The sequence below is a fragment of the Serinus canaria genome, chromosome 17 (genome assembly GCF_022539315.1).
Source record: "Serinus canaria isolate serCan28SL12 chromosome 17, serCan2020, whole genome shotgun sequence".
Classification (NCBI taxonomy): domain Eukaryota; kingdom Metazoa; phylum Chordata; class Aves; order Passeriformes; family Fringillidae; genus Serinus; species Serinus canaria.
Window position 1 is genome coordinate 1,725,536 of NC_066330.1, and position 15,647 is coordinate 1,741,182.

A 15,647-nucleotide genomic window follows, 5' to 3' on the forward strand; every position below is an offset into this window, starting at 1 on the left:
CAAGTCAAGAACAAGAAGTTTCTGCAAAATACTGTGGTTCTTTCAATAAGTAAATGGCACTGGGTGATGAGGGTGGTAGATACTTAATGCAAATGTGTCCTAAAATGCTAAATATAGCAGATTTATTTGAAAAAGATGTAGCCTAGTAATAGAAGCTATTCCTGTGCCTGGATTCCATATGGTAGTTAAATGGCATCTTCATGGAGCTGCAGCTAAAATGGGGTTTTTTGGATTGATAAATGGGGCCGTGTCAAAGAGAACAAGCGTGAAAAAGAAGAGCACCTTCTTTGCACAAAACTAATTGGGTTTTTTATAAACCACTTTACTACTATTAGAAACTTGCTCTCAGTAATTGGCAGTGCTGCTTCTGAGCTCTTCAGACTGCTTAAAAAAGGTGATCTTTTTGATAATAGAAAATAAACTACAGTTTTCCAATTTACAGTGAAATCATGCGTGAATGGGAAGAGAACCTGGAGTACTTAATATTGTTGGAATAATCACCTCAGTTCTTGATAGTGGGAATATATATGCTCAACAAATGATTAATTGAATTGCAAGCTTTTATTTTAATTACAAGCTATTAGTACCAGAAAGGAATTAATACTGCAGAAATTAATACTTATAACTGGATATACATGAATGAATAATGCACTTCTTGCTATTAAATATCCTGCTTTGGATGTCCACTTTATAACTTGATTGTGGTTGATCAGAAGCTCAGGGATTCTCACTACAGCTGTGCCTCAGTCATTTGGGTTTGGTTTTTAAAAACCTCTCCTGGTTTGTTCGTTTAAAGTCTTTGAGCTGATCCAAATATTCTCAGTTTTGCAACCAATATACAGAGCGCATTTTCTTTTGACAGTCAGAAGACTGTTCTTGAGTGGTTTATGCTTCAGATGAGTGTTCAAACCAGACAGGAATGAGGAGATATTCCCAGATTGCTCAAAACTTGTCTGCTCTCTCTCTTCTGCAGTTTCCGTTTGGCCGCCGCCTTCCGTGTGACATCTACTGGCACGGGGTGTCATTCCATGACAGCAACATCTTCTCAGGGCAGGTCAACAAGTTTCCAGGTACTTCACTTCCCTTTCTAGTTCAAACAAATGCTTTGAAAACAGGGTTATTGGACCTAGTTCTGGTTTTTAAAGTCAATTGTCTGCCTAATCAGCTGATAGTAAATTTGGCATATTGCTGGGTTTGGTGAGGGGTGGGAATATCACAGTGGGTGTCTTGAACAATTTCTGAACTGAAATTTGTTTTGGAGAAGAATACTTCATACACAGGAAGTTAGGAAAAAGCAGAGTATTAGGCTATAATTTAAGTGAAGTATGCAATTACTGACTGTTATCTGGCACTGATAACAGTGCTGTATCTTTGGATTTGGTTTTGATTCAAAGTGGAAAGAATCTGTTTTGTTTCATAGTCTGGCTTATCTCAGGGAGAAGCTCAGAGCAGAATTCCTTAAATGGATTTTTTAATATTGAAGAGTTCATGTCAGTCCTCATCTTATGATGACTCTTCTATTTTTTTAAGCTCCTTTTTTTCTCATTTAATCCCTGTTGAGATCTCTCTAAATAAGAGCTAAGAGCTTAGGTATTGACTTATCTAAGCCCTTTACTTCAGATTTATGGCTGCTGTTAGTGTGCTGTGAGCATAAGAACCTCAGCTATTGAACTCCAGGCTTTATTTACCCTGACTTCCTCCTGCCTGAGGGAAGTTCCCACTCAGGTGTAGGATGGTGTTGTTGTTTTCTGATGGTTTAAATCCATGTTAAATGAATGTTACCTGTCTGTGTTTCGGCTTCTACCTGGTGAACAAGTGGCTGCACAGGAATCAAACCAGAGCCCTTCTGAACTAGACCTGATTTCCAGGAATGTTGTGCTAATTTGATGCAGGGTTTTACCAGAACCTTTCCCAGAAAAATATCTTTTTAGCCACATTCCCAATGGACATAAGACTTCAGCAAATGTTTGTTTGGCTGTTCACAAAATAACCTGTTTGTGATACAGATACTTAAATAACTGCAAAGTAAACCAAAGAGGTTGATTACATTTAAGTTACATTTGTACCTGTTCCTGGAATGATAGATTAGAAAAATAATTTTGGATTATGGCAAAGGCACTAGTAAGTATTTGACTAAAGCTGTCTTTTATTCTGAGCTATATTTTTGATAATTAATTTTTTTCTAATATTATACAGAAAGGCATACAATTGTAACTATGGCAGGGCAATGCCACAATTACCATGTCAGATTTAAATCTCATGTTCAGCTTCATTGACAGCAATGACCAGAGTGCCTTCCCAGCAGGAGAGTAATGACACTCTGAAATGATTCATTTACTGTCAGGAGGAGGCTGCAGTGAGGGGTTTTGTAACTTTGTTCCCTTCCCAGGCATGACGGAGACCGTTCGGAAAATCACCCTGAGCCGGGCCATGAGAACCATGCGAGATCTCTTTCCTCTGGAATACAACTTCTACCCTCGCTCCTGGATTCTGCCAGAGGAACTGCCTCTCTTCGTGGCTGAGGTACAGAACTGACTCAGAATACTGTCACTTGTTGGATGTTGTCATCCATGTCATTCTTTAGTCTTCTATACCTACCAGATTATTTAAAGCCACACCTGGGCATGTGGATGACATCTTTTCCAGTCACGGTCTGGATGTGTGGATGTAAGCTTTGTTTGTTTTCTTCTGGAATAAACTTCAAATCTCTTACTCTGCTGTGCCCAGGAGAGGTGTCTGAAAATTGAACCTTGAAGCATCAGCCCTTTCCCTGTATTTCCTGCTGGCCTAAGGAGGTTCCAGTACAGTGTGGGTTGTAGTGTGCTTCACCAGGTTCATTGTCACTGAAATAATTTTAATCCACCTGGTCTGTTGTACCCAAACCCTTCTGAAGAGCATTTTGCTTTGTTCATCGTTAAATTCACTCACACCATCTCACGTCAAACTGCTCTTTTGTTTAAATATTCAGAATGTAATAAAATGCCATTATTTTTCAGCTTTTTTTTTTAAGAGTTATGCTGTGTGTTGCTGTTTGGTTCTGTTATTACAAATATTTTTAAATATGATGTGTGTTTGTTTAACCCTGTCTGACTCGCCCAGGGTGTTCTTGCATCCTAGAGTATGCTGTGCTTGGAAATATGAGAGAAGAGAGGTCTGGGCTTTAACAGACTTTTGCACTGGGTGTAACTTCTTAGCTAATTACCATATCCATAATCCAGTCGAATTCTTTAACATATTTTAATAGCTAATCTTTAAGTAGGTTGGGTCACTGCTGTAAGACAGTCTGTAAAAGGAGCGTAAACAACCCAAGCAGTTTAGCAAGGCCAGGTAGATGAGTGCACATGGCTGGGAGGCAGAGGGTGGGGCTGGGATGAGGCAGAGGGTGAGGAGGGTGCAGTGGGGCTGGGATGAGGCAGAGGGTGAGGAGGGTGCAGTGGGGCTGGGATGAGGCAGAGGGTGAGGAGGGTGCAGTGGGGCTGGGATGAGGCAGAGGGTGAGGAGGGTGCAGTGGGGCTGGGATGAGGCAGAGGGTGAGGAGGGAGCAGTGTGGGCCGGGCTGAGCTGCAGGTGCCACGCTCCGCTGTGAGCTGGCACCAGGTGGCACTGCGAGTTAACGCTGCTCTGCTCCCACTCTGCAAACGCTGCCGCTTGTGTTCCAAGAGGAACAGATGTCCACTAACACACTCCTAGGAGTTTCCTTTGCATATGTTCTTCCATCTGTGTTGGAGAAAAGCATAGTTCTTGTTATCAAACATTATATTTTATGTTGTAAGAGTTTATGTTCTACTTAACACAAGTTTGGAGTGTAACCCCTCCAGAACAAGAAAAAATACAACCCAAAACATTCCAAACCCCCTGGGGACCATAAAAGGTTCAGAGAGCTTCTCACTTGCAGTTTGGTGAGTTCTCAGCAGGAGTTCTCCAGTCTTTTCTGTTGTTTATTTGTTCATATGTGGTTTTGTTTGCTTTGCAACCCTAATGCTGCCAAAACCGTCAGCTCTCTGAGCCTGCATTTCAGCTTGTTCACAGCAGACAAGTGGGGAGAGCTTTGGTGGTGCCTGCATATCAGATGTGTCCCTGGAGGAGCTGGAACACTCTGGAATATGTTAATTATCAAAAGTCAGATTGTGTCAGTGCAGGTGTAGGTTAGACATGAGAAGATGGTTTGGTGCTGTTGGTAGTGCAGGATTTTGTTGCAAAGGGCTGGATGAGAAATGAACACCTGTGAGATTTTGCCTGTAACAGAAATGATTATTGAAAGAAAAACTCCATGAGAGTTTAAATTTTGCTGCCTCTGCTGATGCACTTCGAAATTTCAAAACAATTTATTTCTCAAATATCTTTTTTGTGCCTCACTTCTGCAATCATGACAGTGAATTTTTTCATACAAATCTATTAATGAAATCAGATGCTGTCAGCTCTCCCTCATACCTAGATTCAGGTAGAAAACACTACAGGTAATCTAATATTAATCTTCTGTGCTTTGAAAGCCAGTAATTGAGAAAACTGCACTGGAGTTGTGGTGGATGAGCTTCATACTGGAAATACCAACAAAAAGGGGTTCCCTTAGTGTCATTTGTATTGAAATGAGATGGTGATAGATGTTTTCATCAAAGGCTTAAAAGTTCATTTTACTCAGTAAATATCTATTTAGCTATTCTCAATATTCACCAATTTCTTATTTTCTAAAATGTTTTGTACTAACATGTCACTATAACAAAAGATGAATTACAGATAAGCAAATCTCTCAGGTGCTACAGTCATTGCTCCTTCACTAGCAGTGAAGAATCTCTTGGAATGTTTGTGCTAAGGACTTACTTCTAACATGAAATCCCAATTTCTGAAGAGTAACTGGCTTGGGATTCAAACCAGGACTGTGATTGTTCTCATACTTCCTTCTTTGTGTTGTCTGTGAGGATGATGAATAGGCCAGTGTGATTAATTTTTAATAACAATCTAATTTGGATGGTCTAATTTCCAGCACAGCATATTTTTGGTGGTTTAATCAGGTTTTTAGCTTTTGGATACCTCTTAGTCATAGGCATGAATATTCCAGTCTTTGTGCTGTCAGATCTTATAGCCCATTATATGCATTTTTTCCAGAATACTATATTCATTCAGCCCGTGTTTCCTTGTGAAAGCCAAGCCTGCAGATTTTCACCAGCTCTTCTCTTGCTGTTAACTGTGAATGGTTAACATGTTTTTTAAAGGTAATTTCCTTCTGTCAAGCAAAGGACACAGAAATATCTCATTTAATATAAACTCATTTTCCTACATGACTGAATTTTCTAAGTCTGGACAAGCCCCCTCATAATGAGAATTTGAAAGAATATAGTTGAGGGGATTGCAGAGAATTTGAAGACGACTGTTGGGAATTTCCTTGAAGATCAAGAAACCATCTGTTTTCTTCAAGACAGTAAATCTGCTGAAAAACAGACTGAGGCTGAGTCTGGATTACTACTCCCCCTTTCCCTACCAGCCTATCTTTGTCTGCCATGTGTAGGTTTTGATGGACTAGAAAACCTGAATAATATCCAGTCCTTTTAGTCAATTTAAAAAAATGGAATAGAATTTGATGGAGAAAATTATTTGCTTCTTATTTTAAGAGAGCTCTCAGAGACCAGTGATTGTTAGAATGCAATATTTTGAAAGGCAGGTTCTTTTTCATCTTCAGCAATAGTCCCTGGAAAGCATCATCTCTTTTGGAAAGCATCATCTCTTTTGGAAAGCATCATCTCCTTTGGAAAGCATCATCTCCTTTGGAAAGCATTATCTCCTTTGGAAAGGTGCTGCTGGAGCTGAGCAGATGCAGCCTGAGGGGTGAGCAGCAGATGTGGGATTGGGGGCAGATTCTTCCTCCTGGTGCCTCAGAGATTCTTCACTATTTTCTGCTCTAGGAGAACACAACTGGCACTTTGTGTGTTCAACAGGAGTCCCAGAGGGTGTGTTTGGTCACACAGGGTTCAGATTAGCCAGGTGTCTCTCCGTGGTGCTGACTTTAACAACAGTGAACCAGAGAACTCCTCTGCTCTGCAGGGTAATGTCACATCAGGGGAAGATTATTCTATAGTGCTAAAAAGACTAGGACATAAATCCTGCTTTCCTTCTTTGCTCATCTAGGCCTGCTGATCTACTTGGACCTATTTATCCACATGCCATTTATGTAAGCCTGACCTCCACTGAGGGGTTTATCTCTCAGAGTGACCTATTTTGCAGAAGGATCTTTCACTGAGTCAGTGTGACACCTGTCCACGAGAAAAATCCTAGTCTGGATAATGGATCTTGAATTCCTGCTGCAGCTCTTAGCAGTGTGACTCTGAGTGAAATAAATAACTGGGTGGGGTAGAGCCAGAAGTCCTTGAGGCCTTGGGAATGTCACTGCTGACAGAGCTGGGGGTCAGCAGCCTGATGTTACAGCAGAGGTTGCTGCTCTCACAGTGATCTGACCATGCTCAGCCTTTTCCTGTGGGCTGATTTTTTCATCTTCCATTCTCCAGGGCTGATGGTGGCAACTGATTTGTTCTTTTCTTTGTTAGCTTTTGTCCTCAGGCTTCTAAAAGTCAATCTGCAGTTGTTGCTGGTGAGCCACAGGGTAAAACCAGATCTCCAGTTGGGCTCAGCATGTGCCTGGCTGCAGGGAGAAGGAGAGCAGCTGCAGGTGGGGCCCTAAAATGTGGGAGTGCAAGAAAGGAGTGGTCAGTGCTGGGACATCCCTCTGTTTGGGGAGGAAGAGGCTTTGAGTGCTCTATTGTCCTGAATGCCATGAGTAGCTGATAAACCTGCTAGCCTGCATCCTGCATTTCTTCAGCTGCTTGCTTTGTTAGGGCTCCCCTTTCTTCCTCAATTTCATTTCTGATTGAGGCATTCCCATGTGTGCAGTTCTGACTTCTGCTGTACAAGTAATAAATAACCTAGAATTTATTTAGGTAGTGGGAAATACACTTGTAACACGAAAGCTCTGATGTTCAGCAGATGTGTCAGTGACATAGTTCTACCTGTGCATGGTTCAGCATTCCCCAGTTTTATTAACAATGAGTATCTGATGGTGCAAAAAGGTATTGTTAGTGACAAAGTTTTGCTTCACTTTTCCTTCAGGTAGTATTTGCATTCATACCTCAGTACTAAGGCACCTTTCCTTAAGTTAATGATTGTCAGTAGTTGTTCAAAATGCAGCATGAAAGTTTAACTTTGCAGTTTCATATACATTAGTGACTACTACAATGGATCTCATGAGATATACCGCATTTCCTTCTGTAAATTGGAACAGAACATTAAAAAGAAGTTCCTGAAATGATTTATACAGTGGCTTGTTAAATAATATGACCTTTTATCTGTCCTAGTAATTCCCTACTCATGCTTTTTTGTTTCTCCTTGTGCTTGTCAGCACTGTTCATCTTCTGCCTTTTTTGCATGCTGTTTATTACTCTGGTGATGTATCCATGCTATTTTAATTTTTTTTGTTGTTGACTGGCTTTCACAGGGCCAGCCCTTCTCCCCTTCCCCAGTCACTGTAATGCTTTTCCTTCTAGGTTCGTACGATGAAGGACAGCAATCCGTCCTGGAAGCCCACTTTCATTGTAAAGCCTGATGGAGGCTGCCAGGGGGATGGAATCTACCTCATCAAAGACCCAAGTGACATCAGGCTGACAGGGAGCATCCAGAGCCGGCCAGCTGTGGTGCAGGAGTACATCTGCAAACCACTGCTCGTGGACAAACTGAAATTTGATATTCGCCTCTATGTCCTGCTGAAGTCCTTAGAACCCTTAGAGATTTATATAGCCAAAGATGGACTTTCTAGATTTTGTACAGAGCCCTATCAAGAACCCACTCTCAAAAATTTGCACCAGGTTTTTATGCACTTAACCAACTATTCACTAAATATCCATAGTGGGAATTTCATCCATTCTGCCAGTGCAAACACTGGCAGCAAGAGGACTTTTTCAAGCATTCTCTGCAGACTGTCTTCCAGAGGAGCTGATGTCAAAAAGCTGTGGTCAGATATAATTTCATTGGTGATTAAAACAATTATTGCACTGACACCAGAACTGAAAGTTTACTATCAGTCTGACATACCAGCAGGAAAGCCTGGGCCAACTTGCTTCCAGGTAAGTTGGGATTCCTGCCAGAAATGCAGTTACTTTATGCATAGATTAATTTTCTAGGTGGTTAATGCTTTTTCTGAAAGGTTTCTCTAGTTATGGTGCTGCTCACTGGTGGGAGCTCAGAGCTCCTCACCCAAGTCAAACCTCAGTCTCCTGAGCTGTGTTACTGCCAGCCCTAAGCAGATGCAGAGGATTTTCAATGGCTGTAGTTTGTTAGTGACAGTTTTCACTCCAGATTCCACCTTCTACATATTAGAAGTGAAGCATTGCAGGTTCCTAACACAGTTTAGATCCTGGCAATTTCAAGACCCCCCTCATCATGGGTGCCAAGATTCCATGTTGGCAGGTGCAGTGTTCAGGGATGGGGGTGCTGTGAAAGGAGCCATTGCTATGGGAGCCAAGTGGCTTCTGGAGGTATTCAGCGCTGTGGACAGGTTCTCAGTTACTTCTTCTCTGCCCCTCAAATGTTTACTCCTCCTCAGTGTTGCCATATGGACAAACACTGTGTCCTGTAGAACACCCTGAGTAGAACTGCAGTGACATATTGCTTGTTATGCACAGATTTTAGGGTTTGACATTCTCCTGATGAAAGACTTGAAGCCCGTGTTACTGGAAGTAAATGCAAACCCCAGCATGAGAATAGAACATGAGCAAGAGGTAAGAGTTCTCAATGTGATACTGGAATGAAATTGCTTAGGTTGGGTTTTCTGGGCTTTTTTCCATGTTTGAAAGATGAAAGCTGTCTGCTAATATGAAACCTCCAAGGTTCTCAGTAATTTTCTGCTTTGAAATCATTGCTAATCTTATACATAGGAAATATGACTTATTGGAATTGTGAAAGCTCTCCATCATCTCTGTCATAGATGCATTTATTCACCATCTCCTGCAGTCGTTAATTGTGTTTAGGGGATTGTTAATAATTTTTTTCATGTTTGTATACATAATATAAATGATAACATCAGCAACAATCTTATTTATAATATTTCAGTTTACTAGAGGAATTTGTTGTAACAACATACTGAAAATGTGCAGGTATTTGTGCATCCTTGAAGAAGTATTTTGTAATCCATCATCGTGCATTTAAAATATAGATGAAGCACATGGAGTTTCAGCAAATGTGGAATAAATCACCCTTAGCTCTGTAGTGAATAACTGTATCCCTCTGTGATGTAAAGCTTTCTCCTGGAGTATTTGAAAATGTCCCAAGCCCTGTTGATGAAAAAGTGAAAGTTGCTGTCATCAGAGACACTCTGCGGCTGATGGACCCTCAGAAAAAGAAGAGGAAGGATACTCAGTAAGTCTGCTGATTGTCCCTGGTTTTGCATCAGTGCCTTGCAATAAATAGAAAAATAAGATTGTTTTTCCCTGAGAAGATGCACAAGTTGATAGTAAATCAGGATGTTCCAGTTTCCCAGGATGTACCAGTTTCCCTGGTGCAAACAGTTTAGAAACCCAGATTTATTTATTTACACTTCCTCTTGAGGCCTCTTTCGTTTTTATTCAAAACAGTAACGAGACATAAATTTGGGTATTAATTTGCTTGAAAGTCACAAATTACTCTGAATGAATTGCCCCATTGGAGCTGAAAAGTATGAATATTGTATTTAAAAATTGCTTCCTTAATCTGTGATAATAAACAGAGTTAAATCTGTGATCTAGAAATGAGAACTGCCTGCAGCAGCTTGCACAGGAATGCCTGTGGTGGGATCAGGCTGAGAGAAATCATATCTTTTTTTTTTTGATGAAACACTTCATTTAAAGCAGTTCTTGAAGACATGAAAGGGTGATTTTTTTTCTCTTATTTTTTTCCCTAGAAATTCTTGCTCATAGGTCTGCCTCCATGCTAAAGTGTCCATTTTGCTCTTCTCTTGGCACTTAGTAGTAACCTGAAATGTTATTCACATTCTGTAATGATTTCAAGTGCAAATTTGCTGTCCTTATGTAGACAGAGGCCCATGAACAAGACATGACTGATAATACTAACAAGTTCTGTATTACTGCAATATTATTATGAGATCAAACTCCTCCTTCAAAGGCAGTGCCACACAGAGAAGTTGCTGTGGTCAGTGTACAGAACACTCTGCAAAGCAATTTATACTCTGTGTTGCCTGTACTTAACCTCTACCTTTAAAGATTACTTCAGTGCATGGAGCTGAAAAAGATCATTTTTTAACCTGTAATTATGTAACTAGTCATGGTGGTTTTTTCTGCTGAAGTTATGTCAGGCATTCATTAACTTCATATTATATATGGAAAAAAGGCAAATGATAATTACAAATAAATTGCTAGAGGACGCCAGTGTGTGGGGAAGGCTCCTTCAGCTGAGGATTCTTCTCTGATACATTTAGAGTGCTAAATAATTTCTATCAGGATTTGTTGGTGATGAGATAAACCACTGGCTCTTCACAGCAGGAATTCATCATTTCCTTCCAGGATGATCTGGTTAACAGAGCACCTTGGAGATGAATATTGGTGTGTGCACCATAAGTCAGCCTGGCCAGGGCAGTGCCCTGGGCCCTGCTGGTGGGGATCTGCAGGAGCTCTGGGACAGCTGCCCATCCTACCCCTGACATCTCCCCCTTCTGCCTCCAAGTGCTTTTTGGTGAACTGGGGACACTGTGTGGAACTTCTTGACCAAAACTTGGCCTATTGACAGAAAAAACAATTTGACAGAACTGCTGTTCTGACAGCTAACCAGTGGCAAGCCTCACAGACTCAAATTTGGATGCTAATTAAGTAACAGGCATTAATCTCAGTAAGGTTTTAGCAATATATATAACATAGAGTTTGAACACACAGGGGAAATACTGAGAAGTCTGAGCTGCATCACAGGTAAATATTCTGCTGTGGAGAATTTGATTTCCTTCTAATTATCTCCCAGATTAAAATAAATGAGGCATCTAAATGAAAGTGAGTTTTAGAAGTCATCCTGAAGTACTTCATTATCAGGAAGGATTAATAGCTCAGAATTTTTTTTAGTTTAATTTTCCCTCATCTTCATGGTGTTTTGATATTGGTTTCCTCCTTCCTATCATGTGATGTATAATATTGGAAAAAAAAGTTAAGCTGAATTAGATCAGTTTATCATTCCATACATATCTCTTAATTTTTCCAACACAACTCCAGTCTTACATTCAGGGATTGCTAGTAACTGTCTTGGCACTGCCAGCAATTAGTGATTGAAAATCTGCATTGATACATGTTCAAATCAATGGAATGAAATATACATGGTGGCTTTTCTTCCACAGCAGAAGTGACCTTTTCCTAGTTTTAAGTCACTTCTGTGGAACTCAAGTTTCACTCATCATTAAGAAATGAAAATATTTAATAAAATCTCATGGCAGGTACTGATGTTTGCTCTGCCTGTGTGGCAGTGCTGTCCTCATGGGTTTTAAGGCTTGAGCAGATGATGGCAAACATCCAGGCCATTGACATGCTGGAGCTAACCCAGTGATTTGTGGGACTGAAACTTGTCTGAAGCTTGAGTAGGAATTATTAAATTTGCTCTGGGTTCACTCCTTACACCAGAGGTGCTGTTCACAGCCTGCTGAAGGTGGGAGAAGGCTTCAGCTAAAGGAAATTTGCACAATTAAGTGAATGGTCTAATGACACCAAACAACATGTAAAGTAAATCAACGTTACTTATGTAAACAGCAGTTTAATTAAGATAATCACTGATGCAAATCATTGTGTATGTTGTGCCTCCAACAGAAAATCCATTTCAAAAGGCTTTGCAAACTTCTATTTTTCTGTGCCTAATTTGAAATCTTGATAGTAGTAAAAAGGTTTTAGTTTCACTGTTTGTTTAATTATTAGCAATTTATTCTTCCTCAAATAGCATTAAATTGGAGGAGCAAAGAGGAGTCTCAGTCTCATGTAAATGCTGTGTATTCTCCACTGGATGTCAGATGTTTGGAGGTATAAAGGCAAGCTGGCAGGATCATTTGGAGCAGGAGTGCTCAGCATGTTGTAGGAGGAACATTTCTATCATCCCAAAAGTGCTAATGACCTGCTTTCCTGTCCTGTCAGAAATATTTATGGCCTGGTTTATTAATGCTAATTACTCCAGCAATAAGGACTCCTTTGTATTTCAGTTGCTGTTGTTTACTCTGTGTCCTAGTGTGATCTCTTGCATTTCCAGGCCTAGTTTCTTACATATTTCAAGACAGAAAAGAACCATTTTATTCTTTTGATAAAGAAATCATGGCACTATGGCATGCGTGTCATTAGAAATACGAGTTTATGGCTCATGGAATGAAATCTGCTTTTTCCCTGCTAGGGATGATGAAGGTGCCGCCCCCCTAAGTAATATAATGACTTTTATTCAGCTCTGAAATAGCCATTGACAGAAGAAAGAATTGAAACACTTTGGAAATGAAATGTAATTTAATCTATGGCTGTTACAAAAACAATCAATTCCCTGTGCCCTCCAAACGGAATGCTTTTGGTTTATTACCTAGCACAGCCTTGCTGTTTCATTGCTAGTTTATCTTTTCGTGGGTGCTATTCTCTGTACATGCCACTGCAGTGCTTTTTTTCCATTTGAAACCAGCCTTGAAATTTATTTGTGATGTTCTGATTTTTTTTCCCCTTCTTTTTAAAAGATGTCAGGCACAATTCTCTTCTCTGGGTCCTGTGGCTCTAGAAAATGTCAAATATCATTAACTAATTTCCTGAGCAGGAAGAACCCCAATGTGGTTGCTCTCACATTTTTGCAAGATCAGCATGCAAACACTGGCTAATGTCACTCTGTTCTGTGAGCACCCTGTAAATATTAATGTCTGTCAGACTGACTTTTTTATTTTATTCTTTTGGTGTTAGGAAGACATTCAGTCAAAACAAGGTTTTTTTAGAAATTGCTGCACAAAAGATCTTCCTCTTGCTCAAAACAGGGTGGTTCATTTTTTCCACTGTGTTGATTACACAACTTTAGCTCTTGAAATGATTCCTTTCCATGATAGAGGAAAAAGTGAATAGTTTCTAGGAGGAGAATGGGATCTGTATTTAATGAAAACATGAATTAATTTCTGGTCATTCTTTTGTATGTTCCAAAGACGTTTTTCAAATCCTAATGCTGTTTTAATTTCTTGATGTTTAGGAGCAATTTTGTACTTTTTTTAAGGAAAGTCAGGAAATCACCTGTTCAGATGTATTCCATTTATTTTCCAGATATTTTTCTTCAGTTTCATAACCTCCCCTGATGTTAGAGTCATGTTTAATGGAAAAATGAAAATCCACTGTGCAGAGATGTCTCGAGAGTATGATTAGCCTAGATGGTGTTGGTGATAAAGTCATTCTTGCCATTTATTACTGTGTTTATCTCCCTATCCGCAGTGTAGGGTTATGATTGGGTGACAGGGGTGGCTGAAGAGGGTCAGAAACTCAGTGCACAGACATGTGGAGAGGCTGGATGGGGGTGCTGGTGCTGCAGCTATCACTGAAAATCAGGAAATAATGACTGTTCTTCAGGCTGGCTGTAATGCATCTTCCTCTCTGCTGCTGTGAGCAACTGTGTTCTGTTCCTCAGGGATTCATTACTCAGGGCTGTCAGTGCCTTTTGCATTATATGGAGTGAGTTTAGTGCCTATCAACATAAGCTTGTAATAAACCCAGCTATGGAAATATCAGTGTTTGGGTTTCCATTTGCTAATTGACTTTATGGGCTGACTGCCAGAGCTTTTGGTTGATTCCTGCATCCTGCAAGTCTGCTCAGGTTTGCAGCTATTCAAATGCCTCTCAAGCATCACCTCTTCACTCCAAGCCTTCTTTCTGCCTGAGACTGTATAAATTCATATGTGTGGCTTTCTTGAGATTGATCTTTCTCCTCTGGTTCATTTTGAAGGCTGACACAATTCTTTTCTCCATCAGTCAAGATGACCCAGCGTTCATATTGAGGCTCATTCTGCCAAAGCCCTTTGGAAGCACATTGAATTAGCCCCTTTCTCTTTCCTACAGGGCATTCTGGTTCAGTCCTTCATCAGGCAATCTGCCAGCTCCACTATCAATTCCTGTCTGTTACATTAGCCTGGGCAGCTTTTGATGAGTTAGACATGTGAGGGAGACTTTTAAATGTGATGTTTGTCAATGTTCCTTCAGTTCAGATTACTGAAATGTTAACTTGGTTTTTCTGTAGTTGAGAGTATTTATTTCTACTGCTATTTCTCATCCTGCTCAAGGAACTTGCCTCAATGACTCTTTTCAGTTTTGTGAAGCAGATGTTGTGGTATCTTGATCCTTGCTCTCTGTTCTTGCTTTTCCAATTATTTATCTGCTACATCCTTAAGAGCATTTAACCTTTCTCCTATTGATTAGGACAGGCTCTATTGGAAATTCTATGAACTACAGTGTGAGCTATCCCTCCATAAAGGGAAGGATCTGGTAGTGCTTGACTGACAGAACAGTTCTACATTGGTTTTAAGAGCCACTTATGTTGTACTACAACAACAAAAAAACCACTACTGAGTGCAGAACACTGGCAAATAATTTGAATGTGCAGTGGCAGAAGTCCCAGCACAGAAAAGATAATTAAATGTGATGATGGATCTTTTACTTTCTAAGTGGCTACAATCTGAAATATAATCTGAAACATTTTAATTGACTAAAAATGGGTAATAATGGGTAATAATATTTCTTTAAAAATAGCTAAAACCACCTCCCTTGCATAGATACAGATTAATTTATGATTATTCCTATTTGAGCCTTCACCACTGCAAAAAGTGCTGTTATTCACAGTCCAGTTTTGCAAGCAGGTCTGTGTTAGCTCACACACTGTATTCCAAGCACTCACATCTTGACTGGACAGGCTGTACTTTAACTTGCACATAAAGAGTGAATTCAGTCTTACCCTGAATCTCTTGCAATGACCCTGTATTGAGGGACAGCTGGAAGTGCTTACAGTGTACTCAGCAAGTGAGTGGATGACAGGCCCAGCTCATTTGGAAATTTTAATGGACAAGAACTGATATGGGCTGCAGGACTTGAAAAGGTTTCATTTTCAGCACTGTGGAATTAATTGGCCCAAGCCCATGGTGTGCTTTAGCAGTAATTGGTGTGTGCAGTGCCCCTGGCTCTGGGGTGAGCCCAGCTCTGGGTCTGTGCTATCAAACTGGGACTGGAGACTCCTTTGGCCAATTAGACTTGAATCACAGTGTTTTGAGATGCAGCTAATCTAATTAGTTTTTTATTGACATCTCTTTTCTTTCTTTTTTCTCTCTTGTGAGCAGTAGAGGAAGGAAGGGAGATAAGCTAAGGAATGTGACCTGTGTCTCCATAAAACCTGAATTTTCCCAACATCTGAATGTATCAAAACATGCTCTAACAATTACATCTCTGAGATATTCACACCATATTACATTTTAAGTTGATCATTAAGAAGGGTTTGGTTTTCTTTTTCCTTTTTCCCTCTTACAATGATTCTTACATAAAAAGAAAGCCTTTGTGATAAAGTGCAGAGAAAAGGAAAATGATGTCTTTTCCCTCAAGTTTTTGTAGTGCAGCTATAGGATTGCTGTAATGTCCAAGGTTTGCCCAAAGAGAAGGGAGGTC

General features: G+C 40.2%; 1 protein-coding gene across 1 annotated transcript in view; it reads left to right on the top strand.

Annotated features, from left to right (window-relative positions):
- The window catches only part of TTLL11 (tubulin tyrosine ligase like 11), a 35,776-nt gene that overhangs the window by 4,972 nt on the left and 15,157 nt on the right, over positions 1–15,647 (top strand). Inside the window, 5 exon segments of the mRNA XM_050980899.1 lie at positions 974–1,070; positions 2,390–2,523; positions 7,530–8,105; positions 8,664–8,759; positions 9,278–9,396. Coding sequence (XP_050836856.1) covers positions 974–1,070; positions 2,390–2,523; positions 7,530–8,105; positions 8,664–8,759; positions 9,278–9,396 — 1,022 coding nt within the window.